Here is a 24,010-nt window from a genome sequence, read left to right as displayed (position 1 = left end):
TGAAGTGGGCTAGAAGTTAAGGGGACTGAATCAAACAAGGTGCCAGCAAAGGCGGACTGCAAGACTCCACCTGCCGTGGGTATTAGCTGGAAGGCTGTGGTCAACAACCAAGACTAGTTTATGTTAGCTGGGCTCCTTGAAAAAGAGCCCAAATATTAAGGGATTTGTGGTCTCCAAGGTAACCACACAACCCTCCCCCCAAAGAAAGCATCTGTCCTTCAGAGAAGTATCCAAGGCTGATGTTGACAGCCTCGTATCTCTATTCAATATGTTTCCTGAAACGTAAAATAAATTCATCATTGAGGAGAAACAAATCAATGAGCATAAATGACAAGTTTTATTTAAATTTTAAATATACTTTTATTTCTCAAACTCAAAGCTTTATCAAGTTCTAACACATTTTGCATTGACAAGTGATTTTATCTGCATCAAGTAAGGTTAATGACCACTACCAAAGAGGAAACCCCAGACCTCCTAGGCACTGCTAAGAAATTAATATTTCAAAGGCTATGCAAATATAGAACAAAAAGCTTTCAATTCAGTCTAATGGGTATCTATTTTTCATCTATATTAATTTGGAAATAAGTTGCTACCTTAGGAAAATTACATTTTTATCCATTAAAATAAAATACCAGATAGGTTGAGTTTTTTTAAAAAACACCCACAGATCCGTATTTAGCTACTTCCTCTTTAGTAGATGGTCATCTCACCTTCCTATGCAAACACACACGAGAATTTGCACCAAGTCTCACTAAGCCCAGGCAAAACTCCAAGCATTTTATTTAGCTTACACTTCAATTATTTTTTAAAAAGTGATAGGTAAACAAGATTTAGGCACTTGAACTACACACACACACACACACACACACACACACACACACACAGTCTTTTCTTTCCTGATCTTCACCTTAGAGTTCTCAACAAATAATCCTGAAAAGTTGCCAGATCTTTAAAACTACCACTCCTCAACACCGCCCCCCGGCCCCACGACTTGGTCCTCTGATCTTAACTGGTTGAATTCGAATATGCTCCAAAGTGAGCTGTGAAATTCTAGTCTCTGCAAGATTAGGGATGTGAATCTAACCTTGGAAACTGGATTCTTACAGAATCCACCCAGAAGGTTTTGCCTGACACAGAGCCCTGGTCCGACACCCAGGAAGGAATGGCCCCCATGAGTATCAGGGTCTCTTCTCACCATTGGATAACTACTTTGCTCTCTAAAAGAGGACATCTGAGCTAAGAATATAGCTGTATCCCAATACAAGGCACCAACCAGTACCAGAAAGTAAACTACAAAGGAGTTATTCCTAAAGTTAGGAAGTTGCTTTTGAGTGGCACCATTTCCCAAAGTCAACAAAGCAGTACTAGTTAAAATCCTAACGTACCATAAGGGTGAGGGGTTAGTGCAGAGGTGAAGCTGAAGAATAAGCAGATTCAGGGCTTTAGCAATTTGATTATTAATGTGTCACCACAAAACACAAGTTCATACACAGCTTGCTGTGACTCAAACCCCAGTGAAAAATCAAACTGGAAAAAACTGAAATGCCAAACTACATCTGTAGCATCTATCAGGAACTAAGCATCATCTTCCTTACCCAACTCACCCCATCTGCCAGGTCCCCCAGGTGTGGGCCATACCACATCCCATAGGCATCCCATCAGGAACTCTGACTGGAAGGCATTAGTAATAGAGTTCAGTTTCAGCACTGAGATTATTGAATGAGGAATAGTGTGTCACTGCCAAGGTAAGATTTAAAGGGGAGACTAGAGCTCAAGGTCAGGCATCCCGTGCGTGCTGTTCTGCCAATGTTAGAGGAAAAGGTACTGTCTTCATCTCACTGATGCTCAACCTGACTCCAAGCAGCAGGCTAGGAGAACAGGCTGCAGACATGCCGAAACCATCAGAAAACAGTCAAACCAGAGTCCCGAAACAAACAAGAGACTGCTTAAATTTAGATTAGAACTTGCATGTGAACTTCAGTGCCCCCTGCTACTGCCAAGTTTCATGTTACTCAACATACACACACATACACACACACACAAAATAGGAACCACTGGACGCAGTATAAGTTCAGGGTACCTGGTGCTTGTGTGAGCATTAGGAAAGGCAGGTTTCAGCTAGAATTTCCAGGGACCTGAAATTCAAGGTCACCTCGCCTATTCTGAGGCTGGCAAAAGGCTCACAGAGCAAGTGGAGACATCACTAGCCCAGGGGTTGTGTTTTAAAAGTACAGCTTTGGTCAGTGAAGCTTTTAACCCTGATAGCTCTTGAACACATGTCTATTCTCAAACTACAAAAAGATCTGAGCTGACTAAAAAGATCAGGTGAAGGGACTCCGAGGCTACCATGGTGCAATGGTGGCAAAGACTGGGGACTGGGTCTTTCTTGCAACTTCTGTGCCTCCTTTCATCCTCAGAAGAGGACTATCACCAGACAGGAAAAAAAAAATAATAATAATAAGCAGAAAGAACCCCAAGGACAAACTGGAAATGTAATTACTTGATGCAGATCTTATCTCCATCTGGTGCCTCATTACTCTGGTCCCCAAACCTTCTAGGTAGAAGAAATACTGATTTCTGTTACGCAAGTGCTTCTGTTGGTGGCTTCATCCCATTTCAAAGCTTTGGTTAAACACATCTGTCATTTTTGTGCAAACACATGCCATTTGACCACAATGGCAGCTTTTTAAGGTCATGAATGACCAGATAGTTTTCAAGTTGGGATCACTCTTCATCGGGGTTCACTCTTCATCGCCCCACTCTTAACACTGAAGCACCCTGGGTCCCCTCAATTAGAACCGGCCTTGACTCAAAGCGGCTGAATTCAAATATAACTAAGGCTCGCAGCGAAACAGGAGCTGATTACACTAATAAGTGGCTTCTAGTCACCTAATACAGCACAACATAGATACCAGCTAAGCCTTGAGTTTCAGTCATGTCTGATCCGCTTTTAAGAGGACCAAGATATCACATTCCAGAATAAACTTGAAAATATACTTTTAGAAAAAGGTAAACCACTCATTTTCTACTAAGCTCTTTTGCATTAGGGTAACTTCATTGCTTAAAGCAAGGAGAAAACAATCACTCCGGGCTTTGGGTTTTTATAGCCAAAGGAAGGGAAAAAAAAAAATCAGGAGCATGAATTTGATTAAATCACTTTGGAACCCAAGCTGGCTGGCAATATTGAGTGTCTCTGCCCTAAAGTTACGCTAAGGGACCCCACAAAACATTTCAAAACACATAATCTCATCTAAATCTACTGGAAAAAGCCACAGTAGCCTAGAACTCTCTCATTTACTAAGCTTTCTTTCGACTAGAGATTAACACTGTTTTCCTTCTAAAGTGCAGAATATAAACAAGTCAAATCTACCAGAATAAGGAAGAGCATTCTCATTCACTCAATTCTTCCCAAATATACTGGAATGATTTCAAAGTGCCTTGGTAGCACCAATGCACACAAGGCCAAACTTAATGCTAACCCCCTACTTTCCCCTTCACACACAGCACGAAGACAGCAGGTTAGATTCTAAAGCAGTTCCACAGGTCACTCAGTTCTACTGAAATTCCTGAATTGAGTTGCTGTCAAACACACCTGGAGAAGGAAGTTACTATTTTTGAAAAAAAACAAAAAGAACAAAAACAAAAAATAGCCAAAGTACTCCAGAAGAACAGCTGTGTCATACTTGGAATGTGACCAAAATGGGTTTCCAATTAAAACATGGGAAGACCCTCATGTCAGTTACCACAATGACTCTGGACTCAGCACAATCCTTAGTCTTAGGAAGAATAAAACAAAAGTCAGCCATGAAAGAGCTGATGAGGAAAAAAGAAAAAAAAGGCAGGGAGTCATTTAATAAGAATTCTTTAAAGAAAAAAATGAACATTCATGTTTCCTATTTACAATTATTCCCTTCCACTACCACCAGCACAATTCTAATTAAACATTATGTTCCACATTTTATTTTGTTTTCAAGTTACATTTCAAGAAAAGGTCATTTTTTTTTTTCCTCAGCAATATCTCGCAATTCCTCAGGATAGTACAGCATGTAAACCATAAACCACTTTCAACCAGATCTCAATTCTCCAGCTATTGGCTTTGGTTTATTGATGAATGACATTCTCTGCTCTGCTGACAGGGAATAAACATAAGCAATTCAGTCCCTTGAACAAAAATTAAGTCACAAGAGCACCCTCATGTTTACCATTTTCTGCCTGACTAAAATTGATACAAGAGAAGAGATTGTCAGCACAACTTTCACGTAACTGCTGAGAATCCCAAGTGAGGGCCAACGCAGCCTACTCAGGCTCAAGTGAGAAAACAAGTAGCTTAGCACTTCTCATGCGCTGCCCAAACTCTCCCAATGTCGATTACTGCACAGAGCTCAACCCCCACATGCTAACGTTTGGGACGTGACATGGTAGTGTCTATCTTGGAAAGATGTGGCTAGGTCATGCTTCCTGTAGCATTTTCCAACGTGGCACTGTAATATGGGTCCTTTTAGGGTTGGCTCATGATACACTGTAGACCCATTCCAATGGGTACACAAAGAAAAAAAAAAAAAAAAGCAGAATCAGAGCTGAGTTCCCCTTTAAAAGCCAAACACCTACATCTAGAAGGAGGCTCCCCTACCTGAGAGCCCTAGCCCTATTGGGGTTGCCATTGTGGAAACCCTCAGGTCTCAAGGTTAGTTACAGGGCAGCCAGGTAGGGTAAGGCTGGCTGTAGGTAACTGGAGGATGGGCAACGTAGTAGTTGCTGAAGTTGCCATCACTGACATAAGGAGCCGGCTGGTAGTAACAGGTGACATTGGTTGCATTGGGGATGATGTTTTGTTCCGCCAGCACACGCAAGGCCAGGAGGGAGATGAGGTTCAGGGTCTGCCTGCGTTCATGCCCCATGAGACACACGGTGCTCTCGTTCACCACCCTGCGAAGGATCATGAGGTAGTCGTACTTGCTTCTCTCTTCTTCAGCAAAGTGGTTTTGAAGGTAGGTCTCCAACTTCCTCTGCTGTTCAAGGATGTCCGGGAAGTCGATGAAGAATCTGGAGCACATGTAGCGCTCTAGAGTTTTGATTTCTTCCTGGTCCGTGGGCCTGAAGTCCCGTACGAGAAGGTTGCTGTACTTGAGAAGTCCCCCGCCTCTGATTTCTTCTGGGTTCTTGGTGGCAATCAGTCTGTTCTGCAGATGGTCAAAAGCTTCCTCGAAGTCCCCGTACATGCTCTCCCCAATCACGGTGGGGTGGAAGTGCTCAGAGATGGGGTTATTGGAACAGTCATAGAAGAAAAGCAAAGAATCCAGGATGATTTGGAAAGAGTCCACACTGAACTCAAACTGACGCCGAATGGAGTCGACAAACTTCAGCTCCACGTTCTTCCCATTCTTGTTGGAGAGGGAGATCAGGCTCCAGCGGTCAGTGTCCGTGCAAACCTTCACTAGCTTCTGCACATATGCCTCCTTCAGAGTGACTGGACTGATTTTGAGCTTGTTCACACCCTCTGGCAGGAAGTTCAGAAGGGAACACAGAACCACATCTCTAACCAGCTGAAATTCTGCCTCTGTTGGAAGAGCCACATGGAAGATTAGGTCCAGGTCTTTGCAGCCCAAGCCATTGTCTTTGACCAAAACGTGGCCAGCTGCAGAGCCATTCAGCCGGACGTCCTGCACTTTGATGCCTGCCTCTTCCAGCCGACTGCGGACGGTCTGGACGATGTCCTTCAGAGTTATCTCCAAGGTTGGAAAGTTGCCTCGTCCGTGGATAGGTACAACCTCAGTCAGGACCTCGTGCAGCCGGCTAACCTGATCCCAGTTGAGCACGCTGAAGGACATGCAGTCCCTGGTACAGCTGCTCTCCTCTGCCATCTTCGGGGGATGTTCTGGCTGGGGAAACTGAAAGTGAGGGGTAAGAAACAGAGTTAGGATTCGCTTCTACATGGCAAAGCAGCTCAAGGAACTCACTATTTAATCTCTGAACATCTTCCTATAAAATGGTGATAAATAGCACTTACTGCTCAGTGTTGCTGTGAGGACTCAATGAGTTAAATATGTAAAAAACAGTGACTCCGCAGAGAAGGACAAAAACACACAAACTCATTCCATATTACTTTAGATTACTTCATAGTTTTGTTTTGTTTGGGGTTGTGTTGTTTTGCTTGTTTTTTCTGGGTGAGGGTGGAGTGTGCTGAGACAGAGTGTGTTTCGAATGTGCTGAAAACAGAATGTTAGCAAACCATATAGGACCGCAGAAGAATTAGTTACTTCTCCAGCTTTCTGGCTCCCTAACCACATCTTGACCTGTTTGACACCTAGGCTACAACACTCACACACAGAATATACAATACACACACACACACACACACACACACACACGACTTCCTTCACTCCACAAGTAGATGGATTCTCAACTTTGGGCTACCATCTCACCAATAAGTGGGAGTCCAACCCCTTCTACTGGAATAAAGCATGTTCCTTTAGCAAAATTCTCATGTCCCTTTCATTTACAGGAGAAGTCTGTCCTAACAAGTACTTGTCATCTAGGGTAGAAGCAAGGAGTTGTTTTTACGACGAAATTTCTAGTCAACAAAAGGTTAGGTCATCTATGTGGTGGAACCACTCTTCCTAGGATCGATGCCCGACACAGGACATGGCCAACTTCCTCAGGGCAGTGTGTACCTTTAAGTGGACTTGGGAAAAAAAAATAGTACCTTAAAGCTACCCGAGGAGAATAAAGTCGGCACTGAGTACTAGGAGAAAAACACCACTTCATCTGCTAGGACCACAAAGTTTCCCAAGTAATTTTCAGCTACGTTATACTTATCAAAAAATAAAACACAATGGATCCCTGGAAATCCTGATATATAAAAGCAAATACTCATATATTAAAATGTCAAGGTGCCTGTAGAGCCACGAGTCGAATATTTGCTAGATGGATGTAAAACCCAAAACAAAGAGTCAAGGTGCTGTCCTCAGATTTCACTGTGAACAGTTTTCCCACCCCCTCCGCCTTTCTGACTTGCTAGACACACACAAAACCCATCCCAATGACTTCTGCAGTTTCATTGTTTGGAAGCTGCTGTGTCTGAATACACATCGGCATGCATTCTCCTAGGGTTCCAACATGGATTTCTGGCCTTGCACCGGTGCCAGGGATCCCCTATGATTGTTACTTGGTTGTCAGGGCATTGCTAGGTACATGAAGATGAGCTCTTCAGGCTCTCCCATCAAGAAGGTAGTGAAAATATGAGGTATCAATACAAGGCAGTGTGTGGTATAGACAACTCTAGTAGTAGAAATAAAATGTAATATAAAAGTAGAAGAAAGGGTGTCCCTGGTTGGGGTGAACAGGAAGGCCACAGAGTTCACTTATAGAGAGGGGACACAAGCCAACAGAAAGAGAACATGAGCTCTTGGCTGGGGCCAAGAGGCAGAAAGCAGTGGGCTGAGTATGTGATCACAGCAGGATCTGCAGGACCTCTCTGGGGATGAGTGCTCTATTGCTTGCTACAGAGTACTTGTGGAGGGGAAGACAAAAGTGTCTCTGAACAGCATTAAAAAGTCCTAGGCTATCTACATCATCTTACAAAGCACTCGTAGGTTATGGATCGCAAGCAAAATCTGTGATGAATAATGTGACTGGCATTTGGTTTCAAGGCAGATTTGGGATAGTAGAGTTCTCTTTTTGCCATATCCTTTAAACACTTAGCAGTTCTTTGTGGTCTCCCATGATTAGCACACAGTACATTTGTGTCCACTGTATGTGCCACACCAGTGGTCCCCAGCCTTTTTCGTATCAGGGACCAGTTTTGTGGAAGACAACTTTTCCACGGACGTGGAAGTGGGGGTTGAGAGTTGCAGCATGAACCTGTTCCTGTTTCACCCTCAGATCATCAGGCATTAGAGTCTCATAAGGAGGGCACAACGTAGATCCCTCACATGCTCGGTTCATACTAGGGTTCACACTCCTATGAGCATCTAATGTGCTGCTGATCTGACAGGAGGCAGAACTGCGGTGGTAATGCTCGCTCACCTGCCACTCATCTCCTGCTGTGCTGCCCAGTTCCTAACAGGCCACGGACTGGTACTGCCCCGTGGTCTGGAGGGTGGAGAACCCTGAGCTACACAATTAAGTTCAAATAATTACAGAAAGTTATGGCACTGGCTTTACTGTGACCACAGCTAGACTATGATTTGGTGGCATGGGTTTTATAGATTTCAGGTACGTTGGTCTACCTAAAGAAATACAACTCACTTGCTACTGTGAATCACCTGTTATGTTTTCAAGGCTCATCTTTATGACACAGGCATGAGAAGTCACACGGCAACCAGAGGCAGTAATGCAATCAGTACTTGAGATACAAGCAACAATTTTTTAAAAAAATCTCCAGCCAGAACCTCAATAATGTTACAGAGGAGAATAACTGTAGGAATACATTCTGACTCAAGTCTTTTTTTAAGGAGTTGTTCAAAAAGACGACTTGTAGGATTAAAGTCACGCCTATGCTAGAACCGTGGTTCTGAACATTAGAGGAGGGACATCTGAGACTGGTGATAGTCTGGAAGCTATGAGCCTTTTTTTTTTGGTGGGGGGAAGTACACCAGGTTGAGAATTTTCATATATTTTAAAGTATGTGAACTTCTAGTAGACTCAAAGTTAGAATTTGTTTTAGACAGAATTTGTAAGGTTCATATGGTAGGAGAGGCAGAAATAGCCAGAAAACATTGTGAAAAATAGGAATGATACATACTAGCCTGTAACAGATATCACAAAACCACAATAATTGAAATGGCATGTTATTGGCCCAAAAAAACAAATCAATGGAACAAAATTTTTTAAATCTAGAAATAAAATCAGATATGTAAAGGGATTTAGTATATAATTAAAGGAGGCATTTTAGAATAGTAAAGTGAAGAAAAACATCTGGATGGTTATCTAAATTATCAAAAAGAAAAAAATAAAAGGGGCTCCCTATTTCATGCCAAACTAAGATCTAGATTGGACAGATCAAAGACTGAATGTAAAAGCATGAAATTCTAAGAGTACTGAGGGGGAAATGCGTTTATATATACTTACACACAGTGGGTAGTTTTTTTGTTTTTGTTTTTATAAGTCACGTAAAACCTAAAAGCCTCAAAAATGGCTATATTTGACTATATAATTCAAAAACACCATAAAGTCAGAAGGCAAAAGTTGGAAAAATATTTGTAACATGAGGCAAAGTACTCATTTTCTTAATGAATAAGGAGCTTCAACAAATCAGAAATACCAGAAGAACCCCAACAGATAAGACACAAAGGACACAAACTACATCTCAAACACATAATACAGTCACAACCTGACTTAAGAGACAGGCAGATTAAAACCTCAACGTATCATTTTTATCTATCAAATGGGCAAAGATCAGTAAGTCTGATGTGTGGGAATCAGACTAGTATACTGCTTGTGGGTTCTCTCTGGACATAAGGCACTTAATTTTAAGGAGATACACTCTTTGACATAGGGATTCTACTTCTACTTTGAATTTTATCCTTGGTATATTTGCAAGTATACACAAAATATTCATTGGAGAATTATTTATAAAGCTATAAGTATTCACCAATAGAAGATGGCTAAATGAGCTGATGTGTTTATAAAACAACAGAAATGCATGCAGTGGTTCCTACAGATTTAAGTATTCAGGGTTTGTTTTTGACAATTCAAGATGGCTGTTCTTTCTGTATGACTGTGAAATGCTCATCAAGACTCATTAATAGAAAAACAAGTTAATAGCAAAACTGTTAACAGCAAAACTGTTCAAGTCTATGCTTACGCAAGCATATAAAGTCTCTGGAAACATACACAGGTAGTAGTTACAGCCTGTACCAAATACTTCCTCTAGTTTGGGAGAAGTAGATTCAAAGTTAGAAGAAGAAAACTTATTTTGTACCCTTTGAATTTGGAATCTATATATGTATTAGTTGAAGAAAAATTAAAACCTTATGATCCATGTCCTAAAGCTTCTCCCTTAGGAGCCTTCTATTCATCTGTTGCCTTACGTAACTTCTTCAATTCCCGTTTTCCTCCCCTCCCCCCTACATTCCGCATTCCCACATCCATGTGCCAAAATTAAATACACTTGGAAGCTTCCTCTCCAAGACATAAATGTTGATCTCTACAGATAAGGGGATGAACAGGGGAAGAGAGACTTTTTTCTCTAGAATGCCTTTCTGTCAAGTTTCTACTCATCCTTTTTAAAAGATGCTCATTTAAAAAACCCTCAAACTCTCTAAATCACGCAAATCCATCTCCTCTCATCTCATTCAACGTTTGTTAACCAAAAGAAATTTTTTTTTTTTCAGTTTCACAGAATTGCTATTTCTCACTTCAAACACGGAGCTACCCTTGTGATACTGTTAAGTTGGTTACTGGCTACAGTTGCAAAAACTTTAACAAACACTTTTTTCAGAAATACATTATGCCTGTGGTTAGCATCTTCCATGCCAACTTCTTCTCATACATATATGAATACTGGAGTTAAATTCTGGGGGAGAAAGTCTGTATAAAAGCACAGTGTGGGACATGATGAATGCCAAGCCCATGGTGGAGTTTTTCACTTTCCCAATTTACCATGATTTACACAGAGAGGAGTTTAAGCCACTGGAGACACAAATTTAGGCTGAGTGCTTAGCTCATTAGAAGAGCATTAAATAAGTCACTTGTGCCTATTAGAAAGGGATTCTTCATTGTCCCTCACTCATCCAAACAATTTCAAATACCAAAAGTACATTTTTAAGTTACTTAGACAAACACTGGTATTACTAGAATAAATCCAAGTCATAGGCCCTCAGTGTTTAGATAACACATCAGTGCTTAGTCCAACAGTTTTTAGTTTTAATTAACCACGTTAAATCAACACTGATATAATCCCCACATAAAAGAATCACGTGGAACACACATTCCCAATTCATGAAAGGCCCTGGTTAAAGGCAAATTCTAGTTAGCAGAATTAACAAAATAGAGAACAAATTAATTTGAAGCCTAGTAAATTCAAACTAAAGTGTTTGATTTCCCTTTTACTGTTTGAGAAACAGATTAATTGTATTTGCACAGTAGAAATGGGGAAAGGTGGAAACCATCCTTTGTTCCTACAGATTTGAGAATTCAGGTTTTGTTTTTGACAATTCAAGATGACCAACTATCTCAGGTACTTTCGAACTCCCTTCTCTTCGGTTATCTGACTGCAGTAAAGGTAGAATACACACACTGAAGGTGGGGGAGAAAAAAAAAGAGGTTTGCAGAGACAGCAGCAAAAAAAGGAAAAGACAAACTAGGCCAGAAGGTTAAACCAAGGTCCCTGAGAAAAAGTTTGATGTCTAATCTAATCATTTCCCATTGCTCAGGACAGAGCTGCTCAACGCAGATTGGTCTGAAAAACCTACGTTTGAGCATTAAATAGAGGGGGGAAAAAAGCTATTTCTAGTCCTGCTTCATAGCTTATCTAGATTTCTGGACTAGCCAGTGAACTCCAGAAACACGATGAAAGTGTGAGGAACCCAAGGTGGGCGAGCAGGAGAGGCAGGTGCACAAGCTGGAGGGGAGGTAACTGTGAGCATTTATAACATTGGCACGCAGGTCTTTGGTCAAAGCAACACTAATTCTTATTTTGTGCCTGGCATTAGACATAGAAACTGTCCACAAGGTTCTTGGTATGTGTGGAGACATACATCTATCAAGTTAAGGACTGCATATATCTTAAGTCTAGGTCTGTGATCTTTAACATGAAAGCTATAGAAATGATTGTCTAGAAAATTTCAGGAAAATGCTCAGGCTTGAACTAAGGCTCTCAGCTATTGAGGGCTTTCAGCAGTCCAGAGGCAACTAAGCGTTACCTTCTTCTGACTCTCCTGAGGGTTTATGAATACAAAAGAAAACCAAACACATTTCAGCATTCCTTTGGTAACAAATTCTCTTTCACAGTTTCTGGATGTTACCTCAAATGTGTGGTTCTTCCCAGTAAAACTTTCTAACCCAGGGTAACAGCTGGAATCTTGGGCAATGGACCAAGCCTGGTGGCAGACTCCAAGAGGAGTGTGTACACGGAACAAAGACACCTGTGGGCCCTGGCTCCTGGCCAACAGGGGACCCGTGCACCTGTGGCTCTTCCCACACATCTTCCACACAAACCGCTCCGCCGTGTACAAGAGCTTTAGACAAAAAGAGACCATTCCATTATATATAAAAACCTGGAGAATTTAAGCAGAAGTAAAAGTGGTGGCGATATACTTCATGCTATCCTATCCCACTTCTTCCCTTAGCAAGATGAATGAGAACCACGACTCTGAGACTATTTCTTATTCACTTGTGAAATGAAGGGTGTAGCGGTGTGTGTCAAAGCAAATGAAATAGTACTCAGTATGAGCCACTTCACATCAATTCCCATCTAATCCTCATAGGCACTCTAAGGAAGCGACAACTGTCCCTTTTTCACAAATTAAGTAATAAGGTTCAGAAAAGATTAAGCGAATTGACCCCAGGTCCCCAATTGCAAGACGAGTGTCTGGGAATTGGTGACTCCCTCCCACCAAGCTCAAGGTCTGCCATGGTGGATGGGAGGTGGACACAGAGTGACAAGCACATGTCACAACCCACATGTGCACTGGGATCACCAGTTCTCAACGCCACTAAAGTGATCTTTTCTAAAACAGACGTTATTAGTCCTAACAAAAAAGGACACAGCAACCTTCTGTTCACTATGTAACCGTGACACCTAATCTTTCCATTGCCCCATCCCCACCATATGCACTGAAGATAACAAAAAGCTGGAGTCAGTCTTTACTCTCTCCTTTTGTGCAGATTCCAGTTAAGCAAAAGATGCCAGGCGGCTTAGAGGCGCTCCCCTCCACCCACCCGGCCAGAGACACCAAGGAAGATAATATATTGCCACAGTGTGTGGGAAATCCCACTTCTCAGTAGGGGAGCACATCAATTGTTTCATAATATAAACGTCTAGTTCTGCCCACATCCTTTTCTCCAGCAGGTGCTAATACATGCAGAGCCCTCCAAGGGCTCTTCATATAGCGGCAGCCACAGCCATGGCCAGGGGACACCAAATGTGACTAGATATTTAGCCGGGTACCCTAATGAGCCACCAAACTATTTTACAACATCACAAATAGGCAGTAAAACAGTGCTTTCAGGGCTCTGTCTGGATCAATCATTTGATTCCTATAACAACCCTATAAAATATACCATTCCCCCTACTCCCCCACTTAACAGATGGGAAAACTGGAGAACAGAGAGGATGTGCAAATTGTAAACTGTCCAAAGATGCACTGCTGGTGAGTAGCAGAAAAGGAATTTAAGAGTCTTCCTAAAAGGTGGATAGCTTTGGTGGGGCAGGGAGCTTGAAGAAGAGCTGGTTGCGCTTAGGTGGTCAGAGGAAGGAGATGGCAATAAGTAGAAAGAAAAGGAAGGAAGGTATAAAGATTTTTTAAAAATAAGATTCTAGGAAAGAAGTTTGGCTAGACCACTAAGGCCACCTGAGTGAGGTAAGGCCACATGGCAAATTCTGAAAGCAACGGAGAAGCATTTAGAACTGAAGTATCTAACAACTGTCAGCACAGAAACTCCAGGCTGGAGCCACCAGAACTGAAAGTGATTAAGTGTAGAAATGCTCATCGTTATGCTACTATTTGTTTTAAAGGAACAATGGCTGGGAGAAGAAGGCCTAGGATCCTAACTTCCCAGGGCACTCCAAGATGCTGGCTACGTTGCAGAGCAGTGGTTTTAGAGAAACCAAGTCCAGAAGAGAGAGAGAACCCAAGAGTGGAAGGTGCTGGGACAATCGCCTTGCTGAACTAGTAACAAGAGGAAAAATTAATGGCACAGGAGGGAGATGATCAGGAATGGGCTGATCCTGATCCAGAAAACAAAGGCATGCTGCTTTGCTCGTGGAATAAAGGAACAACTACTGAGAGTCGCTCTGATGGCTAGGAGATCAGAGTGTTGACAGGCTGATGAAGCAACAGAACAGGACACAAGCTGCAGTCAAGATGGCAACCTTCTCAGACCAAGAAGCCAATAACCCAACTGAGCTACAGAGAAATGGTTGATAAATTTGCAGCAAGTGACCAGGACTTAAAGGGCCAGCCTAGGAAGGAGAACTGGAACAAAACTGAAAGCAGAAAGTCTGGAACCTACACGGGACCTCATGAATGCTGAACCTGAGACCGGACACTGTCACTTCCCCCACACGCATGTAGTTTGACCCTTGACCCTTTCACCCATAAGAAAAGAGCCAGGCGCTTTGAATGACCAAGGACCTTGGTCATTTTGCTTGGCATGTGCAGCAGCAGATAATTGGGCAGAAAGGAGAAAAACCAGGGTCAACATGGATATGGCCTTCTGAAAAAAATAATCCTCCCTTACTCCTTGAATTCCTTGTGGGATGAAGGCCAGAAGTTATCTAGGAAGGGTTTGGAGGCAGTCTGAGGAAGCCTTTTGTCTGCCAGCTCCTCCCTAGGGCCTGACCCCCCAGTAAGGGAGGGGGCCGCATTCTGGAGACTCCTCCACAGCCCCAAACACATGAAAGTTACAGATAACAGACACTCGAGTGTTTCACGTACATGGAAAAGGAGCTCAGAGTATGAATGGCCTGAAGCAATAAAACCAGATAAAATAATGCTTTACTTTTTAAAAGGCCAATAAAATATATCCTATGCTCACTATTTTTCCAAGACTTTATTTTTACAGTTGCCCACTTAAATGCCCGCAACACATTCTACCTGAGTTTAAAGAAATAACTGCCCCAGGCCACAAAGCTGTGCCCAGAGAAAACATTTCTAAGTCAGTGACACAACAAACCCCACAGTTGGTCTTTTCTCACTCTCAGCTCCATGACATCCAGCCAGAGTCTCATTCTGTTTCCTCAAGGTTATCATCATCCTCCAGCCATTTACCAATGATGTTTACTAGGGTCAAAAAATTTGGTTAGATTCCCACATGAGCTGTGGAAAGCAGCCCTGGACTGAAACCCAGGCAGGCCACAGAACCAGGCTGTGATCTCGGCTGTCTAAGGGGCCTCCATAAATTCTCACTTCTGAGAAGTGAGAAGCCAACACACTGTCCGAAAGGTTATCACTGGGCTCCGTCCATAGACACCCACCAATGACAACTCCAAACGGAAAGCTCTTTCCCACCTTTGCAAATAGGATGCTTAAGCAAGTGTGGGTGGAGAGATAACGCTGGAAGAACCAACGCTGTGGCCGCAAAACAGCAAACAGAATCAAAACACTGGCCCAGATATTACAACAGGGGATGCCACACAAGTTCAAGTGTTGAAAGGAATACTCTGACGTGGTTGCAAATGGAAATATTAACAAGGTCAGAACACAGACATCTTTAGATGGAAGCTGGGCATAAAAGCCTTGATTTTTTTCCAAGGTGTCAGCATGAAGTGCTACACACACAACTCGAAATGGAAATAATCCTTGTTGCTACTTGGTAACCACCTTCCCACCATCAACTGCTTCTCTCTAAATCAAAGGTGTTACTGGTCTGAATTCATTTAAAGAGCTCCCCAAAGAGAGCCTGCCTTTCTGTTCTAGAGATCGCCTAGACTTGAGAAAAATGAGATGATTCCTACGGAGGAGACTGCTTACTGTAAGAACGACTCAGTTTACACGCAATCCACAGGGTTTAAGAGCTGACAGCCTCCCTCGGGGTTTCATCAAAGGCTGCTTCCACCGGCTACTTTACCATCTAACTCTCCAGCCTACAGCTTTAAACAGTTGTCCAAAAGGAAGACCTCAGTCAGTTAAAAGTCCTGTCTAATCACTAGCAGCTTCCCTGGCTGGGCCTTATCAGGAAAGGGACAAGCAACTCTTAGTTCCTCAAATGCCACCCTTATCATACGTTAGACCATAAACATACCCCGTTCACACGTGTCTAAGTGTGGGCTGACCTCCATTTCAGAGCAGATGCTAATTACGGGCACAGTTCCGTCCAGGTTTGGGTTTTGCATGGGTCCTTCCCTTAGGAGTTGGCATTCAAGTTGCAGGTTCCGGGCCTCCAGGTACTGCGCACAGCAGCAGCCCATGTTTAGCATTTATCAAGTAATTAATGTGCTGTCACTAGACAGTTCAAACACCTTTGACTCGAATGTTATTTCCTCTTGCAATTTCACTCAAATTTTAAATGTTGATAAAATTTAATTGTTGATAAACTGAGTCCTGGTCCCCCGCCAGTCTCAGAAGATTTTATCAGCAGTTCCTTGAAATTCTATTGCCTTATTATTATTCTCTAAGAAACTATAAAAAATGAGAGAATGGGCACTGGGCTAGGAATCCAACACCATGTGTTTTAGTGTCAAGTCTGACGCACAGGGTGAATGAATGTCAGTAAGTTAGCATAACTGACTTTCCTTTCACTCTTTCAAAAATGTGCGTGCCTACTGTGTTTTGAGCACTGCTCCAGGAGCTTGCGATACCCTGGGAAGAAAGAGAGAAAGATCCCTGGCCCTGTGGAGCTTATATCCTGCTTCATACTCTCCTTCCATAACTTTGGGTTGTTAACTCTTGCCTCCCACACACGCAGAATCAGAACTTGAGAGTGAAACATTTTTGCTGATGGTCTAGACTTATGCTGCCCAATACAGTAGGCACCGCTATAAGTGCAAAAACACACACTGAATTATCAAGGATATGATAACAGGAATGTAAACTGTCTCATTTAGATTTTTTACACTGACTACATACTGAAATGATGAAATTTGATATGTAGATTAAATACACTTACTAAAATGGATTTCATTCTTCTTGGACACAGGGTCTCACCCTATTGCCAAGGCTAGAGTGCAGTGGTTCGATCACAGCTCACTGCAGCCTTGACCTCCTGGGCTCAAGCAATTCTCCTGCCTCAGCCTCCTGAGTAGCTGGGACCACAGGCATGTGGTCACCACACTCAGCTAATTAAAAAAAAAATTTTTTTTATATAGATGGGGTCTTGCTGTGTCATACAGGCTGGTCTTAAACTCCTGGACTCAAGGGATCACCTGCCTCAGCCTCCCAAAGTCCTGAGATGACAGGTGTGAGTCACTGCCCCTGGCCAAATTTCACCTACTTCTACTCTTTAATGCGACTACTAGGAAGTTAATAGTGTCTCTCATATTTTTACTGGAAAGCACTGATCTAATTTATTGTCCTTATTATAATGAAGAAGCCGAAGACTGAAGAGGTAAAGGCTCTGCCAGGACCAGAGCCCAGGTCTCCCCACAGCTAAAGTCAGCCTCAGAGGCAGAGGAGGTAAAAAGATGACAAACAGCCTGGGCACAGGAGATAGCAGCAGCGCTAGCTCCAGCTGAGCTAGCTGTAAGCAAGCCTCTAGACACATATCAGGCACTCGATGAGTGTATGCGTCATCTCTGCTTCTGGATCAGTCCTCTGTCTGCTACTGCTGCGCTGCAGTTATTCCACAGGAATGGCAATTGAAACTGCCCAAGTCCATACAGCACTGGCCAGCTGTGGAGATCCTAATACCCATCTCTAACTACGACGAGCAGAGGGCAGTGATGGATAGACCGTGTTTGGGGATCGGGGGCAGGCAGCCAGGCAAGGTGGAGGATTACCTCTTCTATCTTCGCAAGGGCTAAACAAGTTGAGAGACACTTATGGCAATGTAAGAGGGTGTGGGCAGGTTCATGGATAATTTTCTTCTCAAAATGTTTTCACAGGAGGCTAAGTATGGTAACAGTATGGGACTTCGTGCTTACCCAATCAAAGATAAAATTTAAGAACTAGAAAAGAAGGTAGAAGGCAGAACTGTAAGAAAGTATTGGCCGGACGCAGTGGCTCATACCCGTAATCCCAGCGCTTTGAGAGGCCGAGACAGGCAGATCACAAGGTCAAGAGATCAAGACCATCACAGCCAACATGGTGAAACCCCACCTCTACTAAAAATACAAAAAATTAGCTGGGTGTGGTGGCGGGCACCTATAGTCCCAGCTACTCAGGAGGCTGAGGCAGGAGAACCGCTTGAACTTACAAGGTGGAGGTTGCAGTGAGCAGGGATCATGCCACTGCACTCCAGCCTGGTGACAGAGACTCCGTCTCAAAAAAACAAACAAACAACAACAACAACAAAGTATTAATGAAGCGAGGTATGAAATGAGCGGGTCCTCAGACAGGATAAGTTCAGTCAGAAGCCTGTGGGAAAGGCCTGAAGCTGGACTCAACGTTTGGTGAGAAAGGAGTAGCATTCCTTTGTGCAGATATGAGTATCTGTTCTGTGAGGCAAAGAAGGGCAGTTAGGGAGACTCGCCATGGGGGCGGTCAAGAGTAAAGAGTAAGAAAGGCACGGTCTTGAAGAGGAGGCTCAGCTTCCAGAGGTGCAGGCAGTCCCTGTGCGCTTGGATGGAGTTCCCAATGTACGGACTGTAGAACTAGCCAGAGGCAGAGGAGGTGGACTCACTTACTGCCCTCATCAAGTTGCTGTCTACGGGCCCCTAAACCAGGTCGGTGATGACAGTGGGAAACAATAAAAAAGAGAAAGAATCAGCAGAACTAGCAACTGAGTGAACAGAGAGAAAAGGCTGAGTGAGCCATGTGAGGCTGGTGTCAGGGAGGGTGGGAAGGATGGGAAGTGCTTAAGGGAGTGGGTCTGGAGCTCAGCTTGAGGAGTTTCAGCTGTTGGTCAATTAGCTAGTCACTGCCCCTCAGCTCCAAACCTATACCCCTGTGGCCTCTACTTAAAAGGATTCAGCCATTGGCCTGCCTGCCTCAGTCCACCAGGAGGACACCCACTTCAAGTACACCTCCCTCTTTGCAAGCCGCCAACTGAACATGTATCCAAATGACAGAACACCTTCTGTGTGCCAGGCCAGCTCTACAAGCAGGCACTGGGGAGTCAGCAGTGAGCACAGACCCCGCTTTCCGGCGCTCATATGCCAGTGGCTGAGACTAATGAGAGAAATCGGAGTGCCTCGACTGTGTGATAAAGCCAGCCCAGCTCCTCTCGCATCCAGAGCTCTTCCAGAGGCATTTCCAAACACCATTGCCTTGGCGTCCTCAGCACCTGGCACTAACTACTGCCTAGGAAGCACTTAACTACTTACTGACTCAATCACGGTTATCCAAGAAATAAACAACACTCCATGCAGTTTTGTGACCAAGACTCCAAGACTTTAGTCTCAAGCTCCGAAACTAAAAAACATACTACATGGAGAGAGTTGTTTAACATCAGCAATTTTTTTTCATATTTTTTTTTTTCCTGTTGTTCCAAGAAGTTTTCAAACAGTTCTAGAACAGACTGTAGGGGCCAGCTGTACAAAATCTATTAATTCTAAACAATTCTTAAGGTTTCCTTACCTAGTTGAGCTATATAAAGATGCTTCCTCTAAACTATTTGAATTCCAAATGTAAGCTTCTTTATGAGGCCTGCAATGAAAGTGTAAAAACGTTTGAGAGATCTTACCGCCTGAAAACATCACAAGAAATCAGCAGTACTAATGTACTCAAGCAGCTTTAAACACATGAACATTTCTTTAAACACAGAGGTGTCTGCTTCATTATAATACAATTTATGCCAATTTAATGTACTATAGTCAAAACATCAAGATGGCAGGAAGCATTTTCCTACAGTACCTTGTTTAATGACAACACAAAAAGCAACAGACCTTATCTAACCCAAGTAATGTTTTATTCCAAGTAACCTCACATTCCACATTACTCCTTAACTCCTAAACACACACACATGCACACAAAATAGCAAATGTTACACGCAGAGACAGGTGTGAAACCAAGAAATCCCAAAACACAAGTTTAGCTTAAACTCATGAAACTAGTTTTGGGCTTCCACGACTTCTCTCGGTAATACAAAAAAAAAAAAAAAAAGGTTCAACTCATCCACCGAGAGCCTTTGGGTTGCCATTCTTTAGTAGGTAACTCCATGAACACAACATTGACCGGAAACAAAAGATGAAGACAGGGTCCTATGTACTTTAGCAGTAAAAACAAGTTTTTAAATGAAGTTTTAAAATTTTCTATCAAATGTGTCTGGTTAAAGGTACTGTGAAAACACGTGCACTACCGTCCACTTTTAAGTTATCTTTACCGCTGCGCTGTTCCTTGGACTTCCAGAAATATGAGGAATTCTGTTGTCTGACCGGCAGTGCGAGATGTGAATGATCTGCTCCGGCCTTGAACACAGGAGGATGTGGGCTGAATGTGTGCACTATGGGGAGATACGGCTGAGTGGGGACGGGCCTCTGGAACTCAGGAGATTTCAGTGCCTACCTGTGCTCACAGTAGAACAGAAGAAACCAGGTAGAGACAGCCACAGGTGCACAACTAAGTCGTGCTCCCTCTGCCAAGCAGGCCAAGAGCCAAATCCTTTCCTTCAGAGTTACATGAATTTAATCCCTGGATACAAGGTAGGTATTGTGGAAAAAACAGCATAAGGAATATGGCTGTTAATTCTATGTGCTCACTAAAGTTGCTTATGAAATTAGGGGCCTTTGTTTTGGTAACAATTTAGAGGCCTCCTGGCAGAGTTTTTTTTTTTAAACTTCGTTATGGGAGCACACCCCCCCCTCAACGCGCCGCCCCGCATAGCTACCTGAACAATTATATACAATATACCAAAATCTTCCTCAAAACTCTTTATTGGGAATATATGTACTCTAAAGCTATGGGTATACCTTAAGAGAAAAAGTTTGTTATCTGAAATAAACTAAGCTTGACTCCAGAGATCATTTTCCATCTTCACAAACAAGAATGTCAAAGGACAGAACCCCTGCAGCCCAGCTCAGAGGTTTCCCTAAAAGCCCAGAGAAAAGTCAGCATTCTTTACTCCCCATCCCCCTCCCCCTTTAACACTGCAGGACCTAACGTGGCTGGTCTCACACCCTCAATGATACCCTTGGGGATTTAAGACAGTAACATTCTGGGTAAGCTCTCCTACCACTCTTGCGGCTGCCCAACTTACTTCCTGGCTCACTTCCTTGCCAAGTTACTCACGTTGAAAGGTTGCTGTGGCCAACAACGGTCACCCTCCTTCCTGCAGGCAGAGGGCAGCTGAGCCAGCCAGGAGTGTACTTTGGGAGGATCTAATCACCCTAACTTTATTTCCTGGGCTGGTTCAGTCTCCTAACCCACCTACAAAGTAACCTGAAGACCAAGTTGTCACAATACGAATAATTATGCACATAGTATTTATAAAAGCTTTCTTACTATAAGCGCATTTAAGCACTTCATTTGTATGCACTTTATATCTCCGTAAGAAAACAAATGTTAAAAAGGAAGCAGGCCCTGACTTAATTAAGCCAGGGAATTTGTTAGAGCCCTAGAAACGCCTACCTCCGGACAAAAAAAAAAGGCCGAAGGGGAAGGCAGCTGACACTATCCCTCCCGCAGGGTCCAGCCCTAACAGTGGGTTCTCCAGAAGCTCGCCAGGCATTCATTTCTCCAGGGGAACGCCCTTACTTAGAGGTAGCGCTGCTTGGTTCTCTCGCCCGCCGGCGTTGAGTTCAGGTGTGCAGGCTACCAACCTGTATTCTTCAGATAAGTCACCCTCCTCCGAGACTCGCCTCCCACCCTGCTCCCTCCTGCCTCGCTACCAGTGCGAAGGGAGTCCCCGAACTGCGACACCTCACCGGGCAGCCGCACCGCTATCCGTCCGAGTCGACCCTCTCGCCGTGGCTTTTCACCTACGCAGTAAGCAAGTTTCATTTTCAAAAGGGGAGGAAGCAGGTTTCACAGACACCGCATTCCCAAGAAGTTTCCGAGAGACGCGCAGCGCACAAGTCACTGGCTTGGATCCCTTTGCTGCTCATGGTGTCCATAGTCGAGTGAGTGCATTAAACTTAAGGATCTCCGCCCTTCTCCTTAAAACCCAGGACTTGGCAATGAGCCTAGGAAGCGCCCCTCCCCTCCCCTCCCCGATCCAAGCCCCGGACCGCTGCGTCTCCAACTGCGCCTAGTGAAACCGCCGAATTCGAATTCGCACTCCGCGGGCTGGCGTAGGTGTGCGCGCCAGCCGGAGCGTCGGGACGAGCCCGAGGGACTGCAAGCCAGGAAGGGGGGCAGGGGCGTCGTCTGATCCAGGTAGGAGCGGAGACGCAGATCACACACTCTTCGGACGCCCTGCCTGCGCTCAGCCAGCGCGCAGCCCGCAGGACGCGCGGAGCAGGAGCTCGCTGGAGTTTGCCAAGCCCCAGGTCTCTGGAAAGCTGTAGTTCCCTCTCGGAGCGTCTCTTCTGGCCCTCTGGGACCGCTGTGTCAGGGGCGGGGGTCCTCGAGGGAGCAGGAGGGGAAAGGAGCACCGGGTCTCGGCACCCGTCCGCAGCTCCCCTCGGGTCCGCCTGCCCCCTACCAGGCTGGGCAAAGACCTGAGCACCGCTTGCGGGGGGCGGACCCCCGCCAGAGCAGAGCTCGCGGCTCACTGGGGCTGCCGCCGCATCCCCGCACCTTTAGAGAAGGGGATCGTGGACTCACCTGGGCGATGGAAGAGGAGGCAACAGAGGAAGGTCCTTGGCGTGGGCAGGCCCCAGCAGGAGCAGCGCGACCTCTACAGCCCCCAGGCAGCGGCACCGAGTGAGCCGCCGCGCCGCCGCCCCCTCCGTTCTTATACGGCGGGACCACGCCCCCGTCCCCGCCCCTGAGCCGCCCTCCCGGGGGAGCCAGGGGCGGGGCGGGGCGGAGCCAGTCCTCTCGGCACCCTTCCGCCGGGTCCTGACGGCGGGGGCGGGGCGAGGGCTGCCCTCTGATTGGCTCCTCGGGTGAATGGTTGCCAAGAGACGAGTAAATCCTCAGCGGCTGGAAGGGGCGGGGTGCACAGGGAGGCAGCACTGAGCAAGCGCAACAGAGGGGGTGCGTCGACAACCCCTTAACTTCGGAGTTAGTGGGACACCTTTCTTTTTGCTTAGTACGCTTTTCTGCCATTCCTGCCGCATAACTCTCTCTCCCCCAAGGTTTTCCCATGTCCATCCTGTTCTCTTGCAGGCCGGTTTTTCTTCCGCCTCTCTGGGGATTTTTGCGTTGGTTCTCCCTGCCCCCAGGAGTGAGGCGGCTAACGCCCACACCTACCTGGGGTGTGTGTTTGCGAGGTCGGAAAAAACTTAATGGTTTCTGGGCCCTGGGGACCTTTCAGATTCCCCAAGCAAACTGGCTGGAGGTGAAGGCGTGGTCTTCGGGGAGAGAGCGCCGGCGGCTCTCTGGCCCCGGGGACCACCTGTGTGCAGTTAGTGGGACGAAGGGCCTCGGGGAGTCCATCGCCAATGTCGACAGCCGCAGCCGCTTCGGCCCCACTCGGAATGCCACAGCACTTGGTCCAGTGTGTTACATAACATGCAGGCAGGGCTTGGACACCATCCATTCATTCCATAGCGAGTGGTTTACAGCCCAGGTTCTGAATTCAGACTAATCTGACTTGAGATCTCCATTCACCGCTTAAACTTTCTGTAAGGCTTTAGGCAAGTAACTTAACTAACCCTCCAAAAATCTGCATCTCCAATCTGTAGGACAAGACTAAGAATGGGACAGCTTTGTAGAGTTATATAAGTATTAAGAAAATACTTGGGAAACAATTAGTGCAGTGACTAGTGCCTGTTAGAAAGTGTGTGGCAAATGCTGTATGTATCAGATAGTAGCCAATGTTGGACAGTGTTATTTATCAATAGACATTATTGTCTTGTATTGATCCTCTACTAGGTACTGGGGGAAAAGATTCCTTCCCAGATGCAGTATTTACATCTCCTCCGCCCTCCTCTCCCATCCCTGCCTGAAATAAGTGTGGTCCTCCTGTCTGTCAGACTTTGAAGAGTTCTCAAATACGTCTTTCCCAGTGAGGGAGAGGTGAGTGAGTATCCAGGAACTTAATGGGATAGGACATCAATATGAGTGCTTACAGGGAAAGCCAGTGATTCTATTGCTAGACACGAAATCAAGACGTACGATCTAATTTTTTGTTTTCCTTTTTTTTTTTTTTAGGTATAACATTCAGTAAAGTGCACAAATCTAAAGTGTCCAGAATGATAATTTTT

At 44.7% G+C, this 24,010-nt stretch overlaps 1 protein-coding gene across 2 annotated transcripts; it reads right to left on the bottom strand.

The window, feature by feature from the left end:
• Window positions 1-340: 340 nt before the first annotated feature.
• On the bottom strand, window positions 341-22,682 carry TENT5C (terminal nucleotidyltransferase 5C). 2 transcript variants are annotated; one of them, XM_025361627.1, is made up of 2 exons: window positions 22,464-22,682; window positions 341-5,888 (listed from the first exon to the last, which is right to left on the bottom strand). In XM_025361627.1, the coding sequence occupies exon 2, from the start codon at window positions 5,859-5,861 to the stop codon at window positions 4,686-4,688; it is 1,176 nt and encodes a 391-aa protein (XP_025217412.1). In that variant the 5' UTR covers window positions 5,862-5,888; window positions 22,464-22,682; the 3' UTR covers window positions 341-4,685. The 2 variants fall into 2 exon arrangements, with proteins under 2 accessions (XP_025217412.1, XP_025217404.1); XM_025361619.1 differs by lacking the exon at window positions 22,464-22,682 and adding an exon at window positions 21,636-21,828.
• Between the last annotated feature and the right edge of the window lie 1,328 nt (window positions 22,683-24,010).

This window comes from Theropithecus gelada, chromosome 1, assembly GCF_003255815.1.
Source record: "Theropithecus gelada isolate Dixy chromosome 1, Tgel_1.0, whole genome shotgun sequence".
NCBI lineage: Eukaryota > Metazoa > Chordata > Mammalia > Primates > Cercopithecidae > Theropithecus > Theropithecus gelada.
The sequence above is the reverse complement of the archived record's forward strand: the minus strand, read 5'-3'. Positions and strand labels throughout refer to the sequence as shown.